The sequence below is a fragment of the Cygnus atratus genome, chromosome 3, assembly GCF_013377495.2.
Source record: "Cygnus atratus isolate AKBS03 ecotype Queensland, Australia chromosome 3, CAtr_DNAZoo_HiC_assembly, whole genome shotgun sequence".
Lineage (NCBI taxonomy): Eukaryota > Metazoa > Chordata > Aves > Anseriformes > Anatidae > Cygnus > Cygnus atratus.
Genome location: NC_066364.1, coordinates 118,200,776 through 118,222,639, shown reverse-complemented (window position 1 = coordinate 118,222,639; position 21,864 = coordinate 118,200,776). Strand labels below are relative to the sequence as shown.

Sequence of the window (21,864 nt, the reverse complement as noted above, 5' to 3'; positions counted from 1 at the left end):
GGAGGAGATGCAGGGCGCTGGTGTCTTTTCTGGGACTGTTGGGGTTTGGGGTCAGGAAGAATAATTTCCAGCTTAAGCGAGAGCAGTAACTGTGTGTTACAAACAAACCCTGAAGTGTATCTAAATCCAGTGTTTAGGTCTAGAGGATGCAGTGCCGTGTCCCATCTACACGGCCCCTAATCCTGCTACCTAGGTGTTTTCTGAGATAGCAGGGGACAACTTTCCTGCCTCTTTGTCATACTGGTGCTGTACAGTGGTGGCTGTAATTCTTGCAGCTTTTTCTACTGAGCGAATATATGCAATGAATCAGATGATTTAGTAAGAGTTAACGGAGAGCTTATTTCTTTTAAAAAAGATCACTTGTTCAATGTATGTAGCCTATATCAATACAAAATAGGACCGTATTTTTTCCCCATGCAAAAATAACAAGAGCTGTTGCACTCTGTCCTTCAAATTTGCTTTGGCAACTCTAAGCCATCTCCATTTTATTAAACAGCTCTCTTTCCTCCTAATATATACAGAAATGTTTGCTGTATAAACAACTTAACTAGACAGCTGCCTCTCCCCAGATACAAGATGCAGTTAACTTTTTGCCCTGTTTCTGTTCACCGGGGCTGATAACTTTCTGCTGGCCAGATGAAATAAAATTGGGTTTTGTACCAGATGTGGTGGAGCTCAGTGCTGTATTACGCAGGTGTTCCCCCAGCTGGGGAGGGTGGAAGCGTGCCATTTTGCTGAGATGATGGTGAGGTTTAGAAATGTGAGGGCGTTAAAAATAATTCTCCGTGTTAACAGTGGGCTTTGTCCCTGGTGGGCTCCATATGCCGAACAGCTGACGGGGGCAGCAGCTGTTCTATATTTTAATAGGAGAGTTATAAAGTTAGAAACATGGATGATCATTCAAAACATAAGCAACTCTTCGCAGTCATGGAAACAAGATTCAACAATAAACTCGCATTTGTGAGCCTTCCAAGCAAAATAATCCCACTGCTCTGTGTTCAGGTGGTCTCAGGGAAGTGAATGAACTGTTTTCTGTTTCCCTGAAGTTCTGTTTACTCAGTCCTATTTCTTTAAAACTTTTTCCTCCCTCTTTTCTATTTCTGAGGAGATATTAAACTTTGCATGTGATCCCGATTTAAGTTCTTCTCCAAGTGACAGCAGATTTATATGAGAAACTTTCCTGAAGCGTGTTACTGATAACGGTATTGCTGTAGCAAAAGCTGAGTGAGTGCTTTCCCTTCAGGTCCTTCCTTGGGATTTCTCTGTTCCTTTCAACCCAAGCAGTTATTTAAGCTCTTGTAGCAGTTTTGCTGGGACTCCCCATCCTTAGAATAGGATGAACCTGTTAACAACGTGCAGGTTTTCTGGCACAGCGCTGCGTACAAATGCTCTCCTTGCTAAGGCACCTTCTGCTTTTGCTTATGGGCTTTTTGGATACGCATAGGCTCCATCACATACCACATGCCTATCTGAAACAACACCAGTTGCCCTCTTCCAGCTCCTCAGTCCTGCCCCAGTTTTGTTTTGGAGGGGCTGCTGCTGTTCCTTGTCCTGCGGGAGCGCCGTGGTTCCTGTTGCATGGGTCAGCGGGGCGCACACCCAGCGGCAGTGTCCTGGGCTCAGCAGGCCCACATCGATGTGATGGTAAGCAGCTGGATCCATGCTCCTGAGCTGCGTGGTAGCTCCTGGCTTGGCTGGTTTGGGTTGCAAGCTGTCTTGTATTGACCTGAATATTGCAAACAAATGGGGAGCGGGGTAGTTGGCAGGGCAGCTTGCGCAGAAATAAATGGTTTATTTCAAGGCCATGAGCATGATGAGATGCGGAGGAATGGGCAGGCTGGACTTGCAACTGCCTTTGTTTTTATGCCACTGGATGCATGTGATGCGAAGCTAAGATCGTATGTGGTTCCTGCAGTATGTACAAGCTTCCTGGGTTTACCAGGAAATCCAGGTAAATTGCCTGGATTTGGGTATTATCCACCAAAGTATGTTGTATTTATGTACACATACATAAATGATCAATTTGGGGTCATTGTCAGATAAGCAGAGATTCAAAAGGGAAATTACTCAAGTGCCTGGTGTGCTGATGGCATTCTGAAGGCACTGTGGATTTGCAGCCGAGTGAAAGGAGCGTGCTCGGGGCTGGTGGGGCTGCAAACTGGAGTGGATACAGCAGCCGTGGTCCTGGCCAGGCCTCTTGCTGCTACGGGACGGGGTGGTTGTGGGGCTGCCACAAATGCTTCTCTGCTTTCCCAATGATTGCAAGTGTGTGCTGGTGATAAAATTGGTGTAAATAAGCAGCCTGTTTGTGTTGGCGGAGCTTGAAGGCAGAGTGAGTCCTTGGGGCAGGGCCTGGCAGTGAGGGGCACGCCAGGGATGGTTTGTGGCTCTTGAGCTCGCAGCAGGGGCTGGCCCCGTGCTCTGTGGGTGCTGGGGCTTAAGGAGGTGAAGCCATCTCGGCTCTGCTGGATGTGGGAAAATAGCCCTTTTTTAAACCTAGAAACAACAAAATTAAGTCTTTATTAGAGTGGGTGATGCTGTATTATGCTATTTAGGAATTTAAATACCTGAGGTGTCTACCTTCCCACTAGGGTGGGGTAGGGAGCTACCTGTCAGACCCAGCAGGTTTGTAGAGATGAATGGGGAGAGGAAGGAGCTTCCCGTGAGCCAAACTTTACATGTCAGAGGGCATGGTGAGTGTGTTTGCTGTGGAAAACTGATTAAATTCCTCCATCTGGCTCGGTGTCGGTGAGCTCCTATCTGTGGAGGAGGTTGAAGGCTACCTGTGGTCTTACCCCACAGCCCCGGGGCCCCAGGCAACGACAGCGTGACCCTGTGCCAGCGCTATTTATTTTTCTGGCCTGTGCCACAACCATGTGCTCTGACCCTGTTGGCAGCCAGAGTATTTGCTTAAAGCCACAAATGAGTGCCTGAAGGAGCGATTGCTGGGTAATAGGGTCCTGTTCTGCAATTTGTCTGAGCGTGGGGGATGTGTTGCCCCAAACCGGAGCGGTTGTGGCCGATTCCAAGTTGTATCCTGGAGCGTGGTTTGCTTTGTGTGTCCTGGGACCTCTGGATGCTAGATCCTTCAGCCACACGTGGTGCTTCTCTTTGGGCACAGCCCCTGGAAGCCCTCACTGCGGGTGACTCAGTCACTCAGTAAATCTGAATCCGTGGGTCTCTACCACAAGCGGGTTTTGTGTGTGTAATGTATCCATTATTCAAGTATCTTCTACAGAAAATGAACCTCAAGTAGAATAGAGGTTCCTTCCTTTAGACCACCAGCTAACTAGTGACATGTATGTGTTGGTATGTTTTTCTTTTTAATGGCATTAAAACTCAGTAGGTAAAGTTCGTCCTTCCACAAAGGCATTGAAGAACTCGGGGGGCCTTTGCTGACTTCCACAGTAGGTGAATATTCACCCCTCTAATGTGGTTAAGATTTGGTCAGACAAACAAAAAGGAGTAAATACATTATGGTAAGAGATCTTTATTAAAAATTTTGTACATCGAAGGATTAACTGCTACATTTTAAACAAGAAATAAGATTTTACATATTACAAAAGATGCTATTAGTTCTTGAATTAGAAATAAATTTTATGAACACTGTACATGATGCATCCAAATTATAAGAGCAGGAATAGGACAGTGCCTGAAAATATATGATATAACTTAAGCAAATGCACTTAATTTGTAAAATGCAACATATTTCTGGAAAAACGGCATGTTAACTTCTGTCTGAAAATGCTGTATCCCTCTAACTAGTAACCACCAACAGTGTTCTTGGGAGCAAGCACTGACGCAAGTGCCCAGTGTGGTGTTTTTCCATTTGGAGTTCTTCATTGTTGGAGAAACTTTCTTACTATGGTCTGTTTGTCTTGGAGACAGCAGAATGGCACAGTTAACACAATCTGCATATAAAAACCCAATGCAAAACACTTCTTACAACATAACTTTACCCCCAACCCAGATTAGAAAAACCAACTGATAGCACATAAATGTCTACAGAAATAGATTTTTATTGACTTATTTTTGTTACAAAGTTAGTTAAAAAGAAATATATTTTAGCTTATCAGATAACCGTTACTTTGTGTATCATTCATACTATATTTTTTTCCTTTTGAGATTGTCAGTAGCTGCATTAGAATTTAAAAATAAAAACAACAAAAGATCACCTTTAATTGCATGACCTATTTGGCTAGGAAGGGTGTGAAGTTTTACAGGAGAGCATGAACATACAGTTCTCATACGAAAGTGTAGTATGTATCTAGGCCAAGTAAGGTAATAAAAAAGATTGAAATCTTTATACAGAAAGTGACAATGCCCATGTTATACTATGGAACACATCTACTAATTTTGAATTACACGTGTAATGTGTGGATTAAAGATATCACTTTACTAAACAAATAAAAAAAGAGCAAAATCTATAAATAAAATAGTAAGTGCTTTCTTTAAGATAATATTCTTTGGCCGCTTTAAGTGCCAGCGGAGGGTTACTGGAAACCCCTAAAATGCGTAAGGTCCCACTATTATCGTTAGCCTCAACACTGAGCTTGTACGGTAATTCAAGCTGTTGACTGTTAGCATCTCCAGATCCACGATGTGTTCTCTTGGTCCCGATAGGGATTTCACCAGCACCAGCATTGCACTTACGGCACTTGTTTGCTGAAAGAAAGGAGGGAAAAAGTTTAATTCAAATTTAAAAAGATTCCCTAGCTGTATCAAGGGACTGCTTGTGTGTTACTGCGCCACAAAAATGCTCTGTCTCAGCACAGAGATGCACAATGTAAGTATTATTTTAACATTTTTAAATGGTCATGACTAATCTCACACCTGGCTTTGCTGGAGGGGAAGCTTTACCTGACTAGGGCTCAGAGGAATAAACTGCGCTGCAAAATCTGTTCCTGGTTATACTGACTCTCCTAAAGGATCTGAAAAGTGGTAATCCATCCCAGGATGTTTTTTTGTTTTATCCCCATCTATCAGCTTTTAAAATACATGAAGAATAAGTACACGAAGAGAAACCAAATGTATTTAACAGTGATGTAGCTTGTTCAGTGGAGGAAACTCTAGGTCCATGCCATGGCTCATACTCCAGAAGCTGTTTTCCCTGAAAAACTGGGAATTCTTGCAACTTCTATGCCTGTTGCTGCCCCTCTTATAGCCCCCTGGGGCTCTTTCCAGGCATTGTGCTGCTGGCCCTGTGACGTGACTGAAAGATGGCATGCCACTGGCTTGTAAAAAGGCTTCAAAATGTACAGATGATAAAAAGGGTACAGATCTCTCCCTTTACCTATGATAATTTTTTCCCTATGTGGACTGAGTAGGTTAAACAAAGGAATCCATGTCCAGAGACCTCACTCAGACTTGACTCAAACAATGGGAATAATTTCTAGGCAAGCCTTTGTTTACTGCGGTGCTTTGGCAGGAATAAACACATGCTTCCTTATTTAAGACCTGTGATTTCTTGTTGGGTGGCAACAGAAGATCGGAATTGTCAGTCTAAAAGTCAGTCTGGAGGCTGGGTTGGAGTCCTATCCTACCTAGCGCTGGAGTGAACTTGTTCTTAAGAGTTGTCGACCTTAAATAACAGTTGGTATTTTGGGAGTAGGCATGGGGTTTCGATGTGCAATAGATCCAGGAAAGAGAAATCCAGGGAAGAGCACTGGCTTACAGGCAGTACCAGAACAAGTCAGACAAGTGAGGAGTTCCTTGTTCCCATCCTGGGGAGACTTGGTGTAAATAGGCAATGCTATATCTTGGTTTACTTTTCTATTGTACTATTAAAACACTGAAATCTTTGGATTTGTAGAAAAATAGATAAATGAAAACTTTCTAACTAATAACTCTGTTTTAAATTTTCTGGGCTGTTTCTGTTTTACTGAGTGTAAAGCCACATAAAACAAAGGATTTTCCAGGAATTTGTCCATATTAAGCTTACAAAAAAAGTCTGATTTCAAAAATCTTAAGCTAGATGTTACAGACGGTTTCATTCATGTGTATCTACTCGCATTCGTTGTACCAGCAGGAAATACTGCTGCCATAAGTCACTTGAACTTCTGGTTTTCTGAAACTGCTGCAGCACTGAAGAAAAAGTTCTCGCTCAACACAATCTTGGTTGCAAGTTTGTCTGAATTTATCATTTGAAATCAGCACTCCATCCCAAGCTATTCCTGACTTAATTTCTTTCTTGTGTGTGGGGAATTAAGAATGTACAAAGAATCTTTCTATGACCCTCTTCTAAATACATACACATGGGACATTGGTGCAGGGTGAAAAGCAGAGCTGTTTTGTGAATCTGATGTGATTGCTAAATATTCATGAATGTTACTGGTGTTCCTTTCAAGTGACTACAATGGGTTGATTCTCAGTCTGTGGAGTTATTGGGCAGAGCAGGTAAAAGCATTTTGAAGTCTGTAAACCAAGTACATTCAATAAGGGAATATTAAAAAGCTGATAAACTTTCTATGCTGTATTTCTCTTATAGGAACACTTGATGGAGTTGTCAAAATGGCAAGACACCTCGGTAGCACCAGTGGTTTTATATCCTGCTCAGGGTCTGACTTCAACCAATACTCACTCTCAGGTAAAATTCTCCATTTTCATTTCCAGACTTGATCCGGAATGTATTAATAGTATTAGGATAAATAGTGGTTGCCTGAATCTGGAAGATATCAGAGGGCACTGTTCTGTCTGAACGGATGCTCATGTATTTGTACACAACAGAGTAAGGCAGCTCTCGGCAAATGGCGTTTGATACAGGGCAGACACAGCGGCTGAAAAACAAAAATGGATAAACTTGATACTTGAAAACATGATTTCTGTTGTATTTGATTGTGTTGCCTGTTGAGAATAACCCTAAAAAAACTCTCTGGCTTTCTCTTACTTCTCAGATGTTAGGACATAAGGCTCTTGACAAGGATTTCTTGGGTAACAACGAAATCCTCCATGGTAATTCCAGCAAATTTCATCCTCTCTGCATTCATTAGTAGTCTCACACTCATTTATGTCTAGGAGGAAGAAGAAGGAACTGTGTTAAAGCAGATTTAAATCGAGTTTGCTATGAAAAGAAACAAAAAAAAAACCCACCACCAACAAGCCACCTGCTTGTCTATTGAAACTCAACAGATTTCTATGTTATTTTTCACCTGCTTTTCCAAGGCCTTGCTATAAAGGATTTGGAACAGTAGAAATGGAACAAATTTGTTTACCACATCTTAATCAAGTCTGAAGATCTTTAGTTGACTAAAGAAACACATTAGTCATAGTACATGTAATGCAACTGTAGAAACCCTGAGTTCCTAGTTGGCAATGAATCATTTTCTAGCACAAGGTATCTTACAGGCAGAGGAAAGAGGCTTTGAGAAAGAATGTCATTTCATGCTTTTTGCAGGATCTCACTTAATTGCTTAGGTTTCATGGTCTAACTAAATGCTTAGTTAATATTTATAGCTGTAGTTAAACTAAAGTAGCTTTGGAAGAAATCATGGTGTGTTTATTTTTATGTGAAGTAGAGCTTCTTTTTTTTTTTTTTTTTTAACCCTGGGAAAATGACCTTGAATGCAAATGGGGACTGTCAGCTTTGTGATGCTCTGTTATCCTGGCAGTGTCAGACCCAACCCCTGTCTATCCATATGCTTGCCTGAAACTAACCCAGCCCCAGAAAGGGCTTATTCAAATGTAAGCTCTGGGAAGGCCCAAACAGATTTATTTATTTTTTTAGGTGGTCAAACAACCCACCCCAAGATACTCAGTATCAGTTGCTATTCTTAAGAATGATAAGAATCTAAATTGATTTCTCAAAAAGAGCCACCATTACACAACACTACCATAAACAATTTATTTCCTCATCCCTTTCTGACAATAACTAGCACACCTATTTCTAAAAATAAAGATTGTGAAATCAGGTTCTGGATTACTAAAACAATGATTCTTGCACTTTTTCTGTAACTGTAAAGAGACATTTAGCACCAGTGAGGAAAATGAACTTTGCAACTGTGATCCTGGTATTTGGTGGCACCTAGCTGTAACTGAACAACTGACCAGAATGTTTATTTTCCAAACACAATATAAATAATCTGCTCAAAATTCTTGCTTTCTTTCCTCCTGTTATCAGAAAGAACATATCTTTCCTTTCTGCTCTGGCTGCGCTTAGAAACCTCTATAAAAAGAAACAGATATAAAGCAATGCCCAATGTCTGTAATAAATGACCTGATTTTTTCTGAGACATTTATCTCTGGAACTTAGACTCCTCACCACCTAGACATCCAAGACCAGCTTTACTTAAGGATTACGAAAGTTGAAAATTTTATCCTAAGCATCTGAAAAACTTAGAGTTTGAGCTGAAAGATTCAAATAAAAGGAATTAATATAAAATATACCGTCAATCATCAAATGCATCAACATCTTTTGCTAGCCTAACAATACTGTCATGAAATATAAACACTTAGATAAGCATTCTTAGGCTTGTGTGAAATGGTGTTACCAGTAATGCAATATTGGGACTGTCAAGATGGGGCACTTACCTTGACATGTTCTGCCTCCTACTACCTGGTAACCTTCAGGGCAGACACATGAGAATTTTCCTGGTTCGTTGACACACTGATATTGACATATGTAACTGGAAGTTCTGCATTCATCAGTATCTGCAGAGAGAAGAACTTAAGCTTAATTTTTTCTTTAACATCTACCTTTCTACAAAACTAAATATAACACCTAGATGCTGGTTCTAACAGAAGAAAAATTCTTTAAAAAGAGGAAGCTCTCAAAACTCTTAACTTACTGCTTAACACCTCAAGGTTGCAAACTGAAGGTCTGGTTGTACTTTTTATTTTTTTTTTAATGAGAAATTTTAAATTTAAAAAAATGAGAAATGCATTTATTTGAGGAAGTAGAAGGTAAATTAAGACTTCTGAACAAGTTTGGGAAAACCTCTGTAGAGAAAATCCATAGTTTTTGCATTCTAGAAGTGATTACTTCCACAGAAAAGTAGATGTGAGATTAGCTAGTGTAGCAAAACTATTGTCTTTGTGCGCTAATGGAGCAGCTCTTTGGGAAAGAGGCTAAAGTCTCTTTTTAGTCTTCAAATATTATTTGATATATGCTTTTCTTTTTCTTAATCCTTGTGTAACCATCAGCCCCTTGCCAGAGAATTGTAGCACAAACCTGATTTTAACACTGCTATTACGCAGAAGTGAAATTAAACCAATGCAAACTAGAGAATGGCTTGGAAAACAGTGTACCGCCCTCCTAGTACCTCTGAGCCTTGAGCCCAGCTCTTGATTTTTGTCAGGGATTATACTGAAGGCTGCATAGTTGCTGCTCCCTGTTCTGTTTGCTTGCAAGTAGGATTAGCTTAAGAAGCTTGGAGAGGGAGCATCTGTAATAGCTCTGCTGGCTTGTTCAGGAGGGCAGTGGTAAACCAAAAAGACCTCTTTGGCTCAAAGACTGGTAGAAGGGATATGGGCTTTACGGGTGAGATCATCGTGTCCAAAGGGAGATTAGAGGAATCCTGTGGAGGCACTGGCAGAGGAAATAAAGTGTTGATTGTATAAACATCAGGAGACATGCTGTTTGTATACACAGGCTTGAAAGCACCTCAAAAGCACAATTGTTGTTTCCTTACAGTCAAATTTAAGGTCTTTATTTTCAGATGAACGTAACAGCACACAGAATTTCACTTGTTTTTTGGTTTGCATTCCTTTCCAATTCATTTAATGGTCATCAGCATTAGACCACACACAATTCAAGTGTTTGTGAAGTAAATATTCAGAAGCCTTATTCTCTCTCATTCTCTCTCCGTTCTCTAGTAATGTCTGTCCTGTTTTGTACTTACTGTTAATGAGACACCTGAATGCAGCTGCAGCTACTAAGGTGTGTATCAGCAATGGTATTTGCAACATTAAAATAAAAAAAAAAAAATTGTCTTAATTTTTTTTGGCTACAACTCGCTCCCACATTGTGTTTCCACTTGAATTGTATCCCTTAGTTCACAGAGGCTTCTGAGAAAATAAATCAAAAATGGTTGCTCCTCTAAGAAAAATAATTGCTTACCTTCACAGTTGATTCTGTCACTGCTTAACTCAAACCCTGGGTTACACTGACAAATGAAAGAACCCAGTATATTGTAACACTGTTGTGCGCACGGGTTATTGGCATCACATTCATTTATGTCTGAAAAGAAAAATTACAGATCTTTATCTTTTGCACCCAGTAATTAGGCTGATTAAGTGGATTAAGTCTGGGCCTAGTGCTTAGCAGGACCTCGGTTGACTATATCAATACAGGTCTGCAGTCACTGGAACAATGTCAGATCTATGCTTTACATTCCATGTAGAAAAAGTATTTTTCCAGGAATGAGAGTTATTCTAATGTGTAATGAATTCTTCCAATAATGTTTAGTGTGGCTATTAAACCTCACATTCCAGTGTCTTTTTTCAGGTATGAAATGCCAAGTCTATAAATAATTGATATAAGGAACACATACAGATAAGACCTCTCAGCATGCAGTGGTTAAGATCTGAGCTATTTATTACTCCTAAAATTTGTTCTTTTAAGTTCCATTACAATTATAAAACGAGCCTTTTAAGCCAGTATAGTTTTGCAATGCTCCAAGGCCTAGACCATATGGGGGGGGGGTTTCTATGCTAGATTTCTCATCGTGTGCAATCCGAAGAACATATGTGAGAACACGGCAATATAAGAGAAGAAATTTTAATGCAAGGTTTGTGTAAGTGTAATCACCTCTGCAATTTACAGTGCTTATTTTTATAGGCTGCTAATTATTGCTCCTTTGTCATATGCTAAAATCTACAGTGAATTTTCCCTTGTGTGCCTTCCCTGCATATTTTCCATTCATTTGTGTTCATCAGCTATACTCATTAGTAGAGAGCTGCATTTTAAATGATTTTTGAATTCATAGCTTTTGTAAGTACATATAAATGTCAGCAACACTTTCATCGACAGATACAACTTTTAAAACTGACAAAGATGACTAAGATCTGGCATTCACAAGAACTAAACCAATGAGGAGGATATTAATTATCTCTATGATCCTTCTCTTTATGATGAATGGTAATAGGGGAGAAATGATTACCAAGCATTTTTCGTTCTTTTAGTTGATTTCTGGCAATGGTGTGAAGAATGTACATTATGACAACGCTACCAGAAGGAATAATAAGCGAGCCAAAGCCACAATTCCATTTGTTACCCTTCCAAGAAATATTGACCCACTTTCAATATGTGCAAAAGTTGTAACAAATGTAATCGGTACAGCTGTGAAGTATGACTTCTGCCAGATGACTGTTGCAGATGTGAAAGTCTGTCTTGATGCAGCAGTCACTCTTTTACAGATTTTTGTGTAAGGATTTACTTTACCTTTTATGGTGGGAGTATGACTTGCTGGGCTGGCAGGCCAGCAGGAGTCAGAAGGGATTTCTTGGTGAAGCACCTAGCGAACTTGGAGCATCATATGGAAGTGTAATTGAAAGAAAGCACCTTACATTTGAGCCATGGGAAGGGGCAAATGACATAACTCATCATGTGGTTACATTGAGTCCACATGCAATATTTCACCTATTTGGTGAGAAAACAAATGCCTGTCACCACAGTGCTATGTAGCGTGCCTGCCTGTGTATATATAGCCATAGAGAACTCGCAGCCATCTCCATCACCAGTCTCTTGATTTAACGTGGCCATTCTCCCATTCCTAGCTGAGATCCCAATTCTGTTAAAGTCAACAGCCAAATTATTGATTTCCCAGGAGCTGGAATTTCAGATCCAAGAGAGTGTTGCACGAGAAGGGAAATTGCTTAGAAAATGAAACTTTATGTTCCTCTGATTCAGTACTCAGAACATGAAAGGATTTAACCTACCTTGATGTGCAAGTTGCTAGGCTACATATCTCCTACTCTTCCTAAAGCCCTCTGCTTGGAAGCTTGGAAAAAACACAGGGCTAAGCAAAACTTTGCTGGTGTTCAATATGGCTATTCTTGTGCCTTAGCCAAAATCAGGAAAGCAATCTTCTGACTTCCTACCTAGTTTTATTCCAAAAACATGGAAAAAAAATGAAATGGCAACACAAGTTTTGTTCTTTATAGATATTCTTAACAATGCTCTTGCCTTTTTAGTAGTATCACTGAGAAGTTTGTGTTCTGGAGAATTATCAGCTTTAAGAAATAGCATCCTTCTCCCAAGTATGTACATTTAATATGAACTTTTTCAGTACCTTGCACTTCAGTAGACATAGTTTCCTTTTTATTATTACTATCTCTAATTGCTCTAGATCAGATCTCATTTCAAACTTTGCGGCAGACTTAAGGCTTCCCTTAGTGCTTTACTTTTAAGGGGATGAACGTGGCTTTTGTAGTGACCCCTCGTTTTCATTTGTAGTAGTATTTTCCAGAGATTCGAGTTTGACATGTAAATGCTTTTTCATCACTACATTTATCGTGTGCTGAGGATAATTGCACTTAACTGTTTTGCTCCCCCTGGTTTCCGTTTCCAGCCTCTGTGTTGTAAAACTGGGAATTATACCATGAAAGCAAGTAATACTGAAAAAGCAATCCACCAGAACTGAAAGAATAATTAAATCAAAGATTAAATAATGAATGTAAACCTCCAGAGGTCAGTTGCCAAACTAGGTGCTCCTCAGAAACGTAGAAAAGAATGGGTTTTCCACGAGGCTCTGATTTTCTAATTCACCAGTACTTCTCAGATCACTTGCAAGACAGCTTCTCTGTACAGCAACTAGTATAACATATTGGTTGGAATTTATTTCCTTTAGTAAGTTGGGATGAAGACACTTAAATCATAACCGTGGCAAGTTATGTGTCAGTATTTCTCTACACCAAGTGAGCTCGTGTAAGTGCACGCAGAGAAGTTCTTACCCACGCAGGTGTGGTTGTTGGACGCTAGCTGGAAACCAGCGTTGCACTGGCAATAATAGGAGCCGGGAGTGTTCACACATCGGTGGTGGCAGTATGGAGGCAGGGTGCATTCATCTATATCTGAGTAATGAAAAGAGAAATTAGCTCAAATGGCATCTTGGAAGTTCAGTGCTGCTAAAATTACCTGTGCTGCTGAATTAACTGTAAAGTTAATTGAACTTAACTAAAAGCAGAAAAAAGCTTATGTGGGGTAGATGTTGCTTCCATGGATATTGTTAGGAATGCTTTAACTTTTCTTTAACTTGTGTAAAAAATCTTTTATGCAGATTGTTTTCCGGCCACTAAGATCAATACATATGCTAATTTTACTTTTTAGTCAGTTCCACTGTAGTCCTTAGTTTTACTTTGCATAGGCAAAACCCAGGTTGTTTGGTTCTGCTTTTCAGCCAGAAGATGATCTGTCTCATGGTCAGACTTAAGGCTGACCAACAGAGTGACTGTAACTTGCACCTCATCTAACCAAAACTTCAGATGCAGCACGCTTAGCTTATACTAAATCTTTTCAGCTCTGTTAGGACAAGTCCAAATTTTCCCTGTGAGGACAGAAGATTAGTGGCCCTGAAAAGGAAACAGATGGCTGTGCTTCCACAGGGATCCCCCAGAAACTGGCTGGGTTCCCTGGGGGCTGCTGTCCCTCCTGCGTGCCTTTGGATACAGCAGCACCAGCACCTTCTGGCTGCGCTCTGGTGCTGAGGAAGGCAAGCAGCCTGGCTGGAGCTGTGCTATCTCAGGCGGTATTAACTTTCCCCAGACTCTCCCTGCAGATTAGCCCTGGTTGTGAGGTGGAGCAGACTGCCTTTCCAAGTTTCAGCATTCCTAATGTGCACTGGAGCAGGGTTTTCACCTGCAATCCACACAAAATGTGCAACAGCTTCCGCCCCCCCCCCCTTTTTTTTTTTACCTCTGCATTTTAAAAGGCATCCTTACATTCTGGAGGAGATACTGCCTGTTTGCAATTTTTTTAAGCTATGCTGCAACGCTGATTGTGCATGTATGTGCAGCAGTTGTCTTTAGTTGTGGCCTGCTTGATCTTGGTAGAGAAATCCGTGCCGTGTTCTGTACATGTACACAATGTGAGATTTCAAAGGCTCAACGCTCAGACAAATAATACCAGTTTTCACTGGAACAAAGAAAGGCACTTCCCATATCCATGCCAGATCTTGAGTTTCCTACCTCCAGCTGTTTCCACCATAGATGTGTTTAAAAAGAGGCCAAGATTTTTTATTTTTTATGACGAGGAAAGTTTGTTTTAATATCAAGTGAAAAAATAATCGTTAGAAGTTAACTCTTTTTCTGTCAATTTCGCAGTCACTTTTTGGAGCTAAACTTAGTGAAGTGTTTTGGATGGGTTTGAATGAAAAGGCTTACGCTGGAAAAACTCCTGGCTATCCGTACAGTAGTGATTATTGCTGTAACGCTTCCGTTGCAGGGAAATTCTGAAGCAGAAATTGAATGTATTAGGAGGCACAGCAGACCTCTTGCATCCTTGACTTTACAGGACCAAGCTCTTAAAAGTTGCTGTTTAAAAACCTGGTTATACAATATAGGCATATAAGCAATGCTTTACTTTTTAAGCTTTGTATTTATGCATGTAAATGCTTACAGGATCAGACTCTAATTCAGTGGGAGTTCTCCTTGCAGTATTAGGCTCTTGTGCACATCAGCTCCAAGCAGATCCAAGGGCTGAGTGTAATCTAATCAATTCTGCCAAATCTTCTGTTTGAACTAATGCTGGAAGACAACTCATTCTATCTTCAATCCTATGTTTCAGAAAAGACTAATTTTGTGATAGTTGAACAAGCAATTTCTTTACAATTTTTTTTTTTTTAAATCAAAGAAATGGTTAGTGCATTTTGATAAAAAAAACAATGAATTGTTAAAAATGAGTCCTTTTCTTCCTCCAACTTGAAGCCAAAAAGGTCTGGAAAAATTTTGTTCAAATTTGAGAGAAACATTTCCTCCCATATGGAGAACCTCTGTCAAGGTCTGGTCCCAAGAACATTTTCTGGCAAAGTTGTTAAAAATAAATAAATAAATAAATCCCCAAAGACAGTGTTTATTCTGAAATGCTGACAGTATGAAGAGTAGCGATGTACTGGTAATTTAGGTCAGTGTGTAATATGTAACACAGGTGTTATTCTTGGTTTTGACCTAAATAAGAGAAGGGAAATCTTGCTTTCCTGACCTCTTCATGTGTGGATTTAGATGCATAACTGTATTCACATGTAGATAGAAGGGTGTATCATACTGCTTCTTTTGAGAGCTGTAAGATGTCTAGTAGGGTTTTCAGGTAGTAGCCTGGGTCTTGACATTAAAAGTGCTACTGCACAGCAGTAATACAGTGTTCTACAAAATTAGATAAAACATGTTTAAAAATAAATATATCAGTGACCTGTCAAAGCTATTCCTGTGCCTACATTCCCAAATGACTCATCCTACTTGCACAGAGAACATGTTTTTCTGAGAACAACAACGGAAAAGCTTTTCTACTAGGCTGCATAAAATCAGTCTTGTGCTTAGAAGAGGTGGTCTTGAATGTCACCTGATGATGTATACATTTGATTCTCCTACTTCATAATTGTTTTCAATATCCCTGACAAACCTAACGCTTAAGACTGGAGTGCCTATAAAACCATTTTATCCATTGAAATTGTGATTAAAGAGGTGCTAAAGGCTGAAGAAAGACTGCAGGAACAGAGTAATGGCACTTTCACATTATGTCCCCAAATGAGGACGGAATAGGAAAGATGCAGTGTTTATGCTGCACTTGGATTTAATTTAATGCTATACTTGTATAGGTCCCAAAGGTGCCAACAGTTGATTTTGGCCTAAGAAATAAAGCATAGTGGTTTATAAGTTGCAAATATCATATACCTGCATTCAGAGTTTCCATCTCTTTCATTTCTACTCATAAAACCGACACTGAAACAGACTGTGCAAGGGGGCTCTGCAGAGCAGGGATTAGGTCTGTGTGAAGGTAGGGCTTTGTCCTGCAGATCTGGATTCAAATCTCACTGAGGTCAGTGGAAAGACACATTTTACTTCGCTGCTCTAGAAGACTTCTGACTGTATCTGGGACATTAGGCAATACCCCAATACAAATAATAAACACAGTGGTAACTAGTAAGAAAATTAATCTTGTGAAGTTCAACTCTGTGTTGATTATACTTAAAATAGTTTCTAGTTACATGCTTTAGTGATTAATTATTGTGATAAAGCAATTATTCCATTCCATTTTAAAAATAAACAGCTATTGTACAGTATACATACCCATGCATTTTGTTATAAAAGTTTGCAACTTCAGGTAACGAAAGAAAATAATTTAGTCTAAAGCAAGACTTACCAACGCATTGCTCCCCTCGTTTCTGATACCCTGGAGGACACTGGCAGCTGAAGGACCCTCTTAGATTGACACATACTTGGTCAGCTCTACAATTATGGGTTCCCGTTGCACATTCATCTATATCTTTATAAAAAGAGCAAATACACTATTAGTCATAGAACTTACTTAGAGTTACCTGTTGAAACGTTTTCCCTATTTTCAGGCTACTTACAAATGAAGGCAGCAAATTTGAAATACACTCAAGAAGTGATCTCAAAGCTTATTCCATTTGCAGGATATAAAATGTTACCAGATTTCTATTAGCTTTTAACTGCATTTGAAAACGTATCAGATACGGTTATTCTAAATAATCACATTTAATTTGTCAAATACCATTATTATTTGTAGTTATCATTATAAAACTTTTCATAGATGTCTTGCAGCTTTATGCTACTTAAATCATTTAACGTTTTTTTTCCTGTGCTGATTGTTTGTTGCATGCTGAATTACTCTGGAAAACTTCAGCAAAAGTAGTTCATCTGTTTCTCAAGAATGAGATGACTTTTTAGTATTAGCACAACAAAATATTTCTAAGACTGATCCTTTTGCATGGTTCCCGTACCCCATACTTTGGAGAGGGACTTGGAACTTGGTGTGTGGTGGCCTTCTCATCAGGAAGAGATCTGCCTCTTGTCATTCCCATGAAAATTCTCCTAATTCAATCTGTTAAAGTATTTGGAAATAGTGTACATCTGCTTGTATTTTAGCAGTACTGGACTGATACTTTTCTGTGTAATTCAGGTAGCTTTTCATTCACACTAAATGCAGGCTTATACAAGTATAAAAACATCTTGATTTTGCCTATTCATTAGAAAATGCTGGAGGTACTTAAATATAATTAAAGTGCATGTGCTGACAAATAACTTGCTTAAAATGGAATTGCAATTTGTTTTCTCATCCGAACATCCAAAATGTTAGAGAGCTTTTTATTGTAACCTGACACAGTACAGTGAAAGGACTTTTTAATTTTGGCATTCTACACAATTTGGAGACTCTAGGCTGAATAAACAAATTCCTTAAAACTTATGATCTCTAGTTTACAAATCTCAGCTGACCTCTCTATTTGTATAGGCACTTGGGACGTTAGAACATCACCAGTGGCAGATTCTGGGTGGTGCTTTGGAAAAAATGATGGATTCTTTCACATAGCAAATGAAAACAATTTTGACCACAAGATTCAATAAAAAATAAACCATCAACAGTTTGAATTGATTCTCAATGTTTGTCCTTCCTCAAATGCCCAAATATTTTACATACATTTTCTTTATCTGACAGGAAAAATAAAGTCCTTTTATGTTAGCCTGCTCTTTGCATTTCTGCATAGTAACAGTCCTAAAGCCGTTGTGCTGCTGCAGGACTTGCTGACCGCATTGTTCTGCAGTGACAGCTGAAAAGCACATTCTCAGGTGTAGAGATTTTCAGGGACTAGATCTGGCTGCCTCATACCAGCCTGACACATCATTAAAAGCTTGAGCCAAAGCACAGTGGAGTCAATGCAAGTCTTTGCAGGGACTTCACTGGGCTTTGCATGTACTCCTACTTTCTGCAGAAGCTGAAAATAAAAGGGCTATAACGCTCAAACAGTTGAAATTCTTTTTTAAGTACGCACACTGTTGCGGATTGTACAGAACAGAAAATTGGATCCATAGCAACTTCATATATGAGTGAACTTAACATAAGCTAGCTTTTAAGGTGGGTTAGTTACAATACATTAAGTTGTTGTGTAGTCACTTGCATCCACGGCTTGATTTCCATTTAGTTTATTTTTCTATGGAATAATAAGCTACTCAGCTAAAACAAAACAAGCTAGATTGACTTATGCACTCAGGATCTTTGATTTTTTTCCCAATGGTAAGTTCAGTTTGAAAGAAAAACAATTGTTCTAAAGTCCTGTTTGCCTGCTAGCCGCCTCCTCACTCAGAAACTCTCAGAGGACTTGATGCTGTGGCCACGAAGGTCCGTGTTTATAGGAACAGCCTTTTCATGCGGCTTGTGTCAAGGAGCCCTTTAGGGCTCTCCCAAGCTTCTAACTCCAGTTAGGGTCCTGAACTGGACTGCAACTCAGCTGTGGCTGTCTGTGCATGTCCTGTCTGCCTTCTACATGTCATGAAAATGCAGATCAGTATGTGGAATATGTTTGGTGGATTTTATCCATGCTTTTACTGTGCGCTGTCATGGTACTTTTTGCTATTTTGGCTGTTTTTCTTGGATGGCTTTTTTTGAGATAGTTCCTAGGCTTGTTAGGGAAGGAGGTATGTGGGGGAAGAAGTATTGATGGGAGCCCTTTGAGAATGCCAGTCCTCTTGTTTTGTGGCCTTACCTGCATCTTCCCTGAACTGCCTAAGGTGGGAAGTAAAGGCGGACAGGAGAGGAGCTTCTGGCCTTCGCTGGGGAAGGGCAGCAGCCTGGCCTGCTTGGAGCACTTCTGCTCACGTCTGTGCTAAGGACTTGCTAATATGAAGGGAAGGCTGATGGCCTGAGGATTGTGTGTCAAGGAAAATACTGTGGGAGGAGAACAACAGGCAGCTATGCTAGGAGGGCTTCAGTGCTGGAACATTCAGTTCTGAAATCTCTAGTATTGCAATAATTACAGCCATGTCTACTATTGTGATTGATACAAGGGTGAGGAAGCGAGTGGAAGATTTCAGTGCTGAAAGTGGTGCCAAATGTGAATTGTATTGGTGTGATACCAGAAGCAGCCCAGCCCTTGTGTAAGGAAAGAAGCATTGGTGGATTTTGCAATGTGATGTTGCTGCACAGATCTCTGCATCTATGCTCTTAGTGAGGCCCAAAGAAATATTAAGCTTCTTGGCACACATCATTGTGACCTTAATCATCCTCCACTAGAGAAACATTTTTTTTCTAATTGTCCTGAAAGTTATTCAAGCAATGGAGTAGTGGAAGTCATCGAAGGAGGCAACATCAATGCTTGGGATGAGGTAGATCAGCACCATTTTTCTCAGGGGTGTTATTTACCAATAGACACAAACACATGCTTTTTCCCCCCATATAAAGTAGCATAATGTTGCACTGGCATTGCCAATATTGACCTGGGACTTGCACTTATGTGTTTGTTCACGGTTCTTGAGTAGGTAGACTGCCTACATGCAGTTGTTTAGAGCCTCACTGAACTCTAATCTGAAGCTTTCAGATTGTTTTCTCACTTATGTCCCCACTGTATGAAAATTGCTAACTCCAAGGTCACCTTTTCATAATTGTAAGAGCTTGTTTTTCCAGTTTATATCAGTTTTCCAATCTGTTAGATTCCTAGCTTATTTATCACAAGTTGCACAGTGCCCTCTGATCCTGACAGGGATCTGGAAGCTGCGTCAATTCCTACTTTAATCTGTATCAAATGCAATAAATACTGGGATGAAACAGTGATTACACAAAGCATGTGTTTTTCCTTAAATCTTACCATCTCATTCCATTTGATCTTCCTTGACAAAATCCCTGGATTTAAATGTGAAAAGTAAATGAGGATATTGGGAAGCCATCCTTCTGGTTTCCACCTATTGCAAACACCCACGACCAGATTGATTTGACGTGTGTGAAGGCATAGCAAGCTGGGGCAAGGCTGTGATAGAAACTCCTATAGGAACATCACAGAGCTCACCAGCTTTAATCCTGAGAGCAAGATAAATTTGTTTGACCTTTCCTCTCTAGCATGAATGTTTAATAATGTGTGTACGTGCATGTGTGTTTATAATAATTAAAAAAATTAAAACAAGACACTCCACTGCACACACTTGTCTCTCTGGGGAGAGGGTGAGAGAACAAATGTGACAGATGTTTGTCATGTTGCTTAATGCACTACTGGAAAGCACTCAAGATACCACAGTGATGAGTGCAGTATAAGAAACAGATCTAGAAAGAAAATAACGGGCTTTTACAAGCTCATTCTTGAGCATCTTTCATTTGCATCCTCTTTTCCAAATTTAGTGTCATCATGACAAAGTTTGTTTCTGTGTTCCGGCAACTGATGCTATAGCTGAAGCTTCTATCTCAAGCAAGTACCTTGTAATCTCTACCTTGAAAACACTTTCAACTCTTTCCTTGACACCTCTATATAAATATCATTTCTACATATTACACATCTGCTCACCCAGGTAGGCAATTTAAATTACATTGGTAACCTGTAATGAAAATGATCTTCTCTTAGCATCCTTCTTTCTTTATTTCTTTGTATTTTCTAATCTCAACTAATCTTTTAAAAGTTTGTGCTGTTCACTATGGATAAACAAGAGCTGTAGGTTTGTATTAAATTGTTGAAGAACTTGGTTGGCATTTGATCATTGATGCAGGCAACATATGAAATATAAATGAACTCTTAAACTCAGCGTATCTAAGATGTTGCTCAAATAATTGATAACTACCCTGCTATTGATGCTGTGACCAGTTGACATTTGCTTACATAAAAGACAAATAAAAAAGAGATGTAAAAGGTTGAGTAGCTGAGCTCATGACAGCAAAGAGCGCTGCTGGGCAGCTGAGCTCTCCGTTCTCTCTGACCAACCATGCCTGAACAAACACCACAGCTAGGGCTTCTCCTCTCGACTTCACTGGTTGCTTCTCCAGTATGAAAATCCAGGGGCCTTTAAGGGAAGCTATCATGAGACAGATGTTGCTTTGAGCCTATGAGTTCTAATACGAGCTTTAATGTAAATGTGTATTTTGTGATAGAGGTTTAATTCATTCTCTTGCATGTCAAAACACTGTAAAGCAAATCTTTACATCTCTGGTTAGCCAGGCTACCTGGCCTGACCTCAGTGGAGTCAAGATGCATTCAGTTGTGGCTAAAGCCATTTTATTCTTGGACAGTTGTTCTCTGGACAGTCACAGCCTCTGTAGTTGAACAATTTCCTTTGAAATAACTTGGGTGTCTCTATCAATCCTTTTGCAGATCTTACGTATTTGAAAATTGAGCTGGGTTATCTTCAGCATCTTGATCATTGTAATAATTGAACTCAGATAATTACATAGCCTTTCTGTAGGCCACCTGAGAGTGAACTGGTGTTATGGGGATGTCTTCTTACTTTAAATAGTTATAAATTTTAACAATATTTATTACATTGGTATTGGGATTGAGTGCTTTAATCTCCCTATGTTGCTTATGGGTGTTACATCCAGAATACTACCCTGACAGAAGGTTACAGTTTCAAAATCAATCATTTGTGGGATTAGAAAGTTCAGAATTTGGATTCTCTGAACAGTTGTAATTTAGATCCCTTATATATAAGCATTATGACAGTCTTTGTATGCATCTTGCAGGCTTGTTCTCAGTCAAACCTTACTGTTCCCCAAATGGGTTAGTTGGTACAGTACTCTATCCTTGAGGAACACTGCGAGAGTGCAGGAATTGCAATGATTAATGCTGCATAAAAACCTTAAGTTAATCTAAAGAGTTGGAGTCAGTAGAGAAAGGGGAAAGGAACATTACAATTAAGGAGACTGGTCTCTCAGTAAGGCACACTGCTCTTTCAGAAATGTTTATGGAAGTCATCGACTGTACTTTGGTAAATATGGCCATCAGA

General features: G+C 39.7%; 1 protein-coding gene across 3 annotated transcripts in view; it reads right to left on the bottom strand.

Moving 5' to 3' along the window:
* Positions 1-4,001: 4,001 nt before the first annotated feature.
* The window catches only part of EFEMP1 (EGF containing fibulin extracellular matrix protein 1), a 48,468-nt gene continuing 30,605 nt past the window's right edge, over positions 4,002-21,864 (bottom strand). For 2 of the 3 annotated variants that reach the window (XM_035565441.2, XM_035565442.2), the window contains exons 5-11: positions 16,292-16,414; positions 12,889-13,008; positions 10,055-10,174; positions 8,527-8,646; positions 6,887-7,010; positions 6,581-6,776; positions 4,002-4,665 (exon numbers count right to left, since the gene is read on the bottom strand). In XM_035565441.2, coding sequence (XP_035421334.1) covers positions 4,507-4,665; positions 6,581-6,776; positions 6,887-7,010; positions 8,527-8,646; positions 10,055-10,174; positions 12,889-13,008; positions 16,292-16,414 — 962 coding nt within the window. In that variant the 3' untranslated portion in view covers positions 4,002-4,506. The remainder of the gene's footprint in view (positions 4,666-6,580; positions 6,777-6,886; positions 7,011-8,526; positions 8,647-10,054; positions 10,175-12,888; positions 13,009-16,291; positions 16,415-21,864) is intronic. The other variant, XM_050709443.1, reaches the window with a different exon arrangement.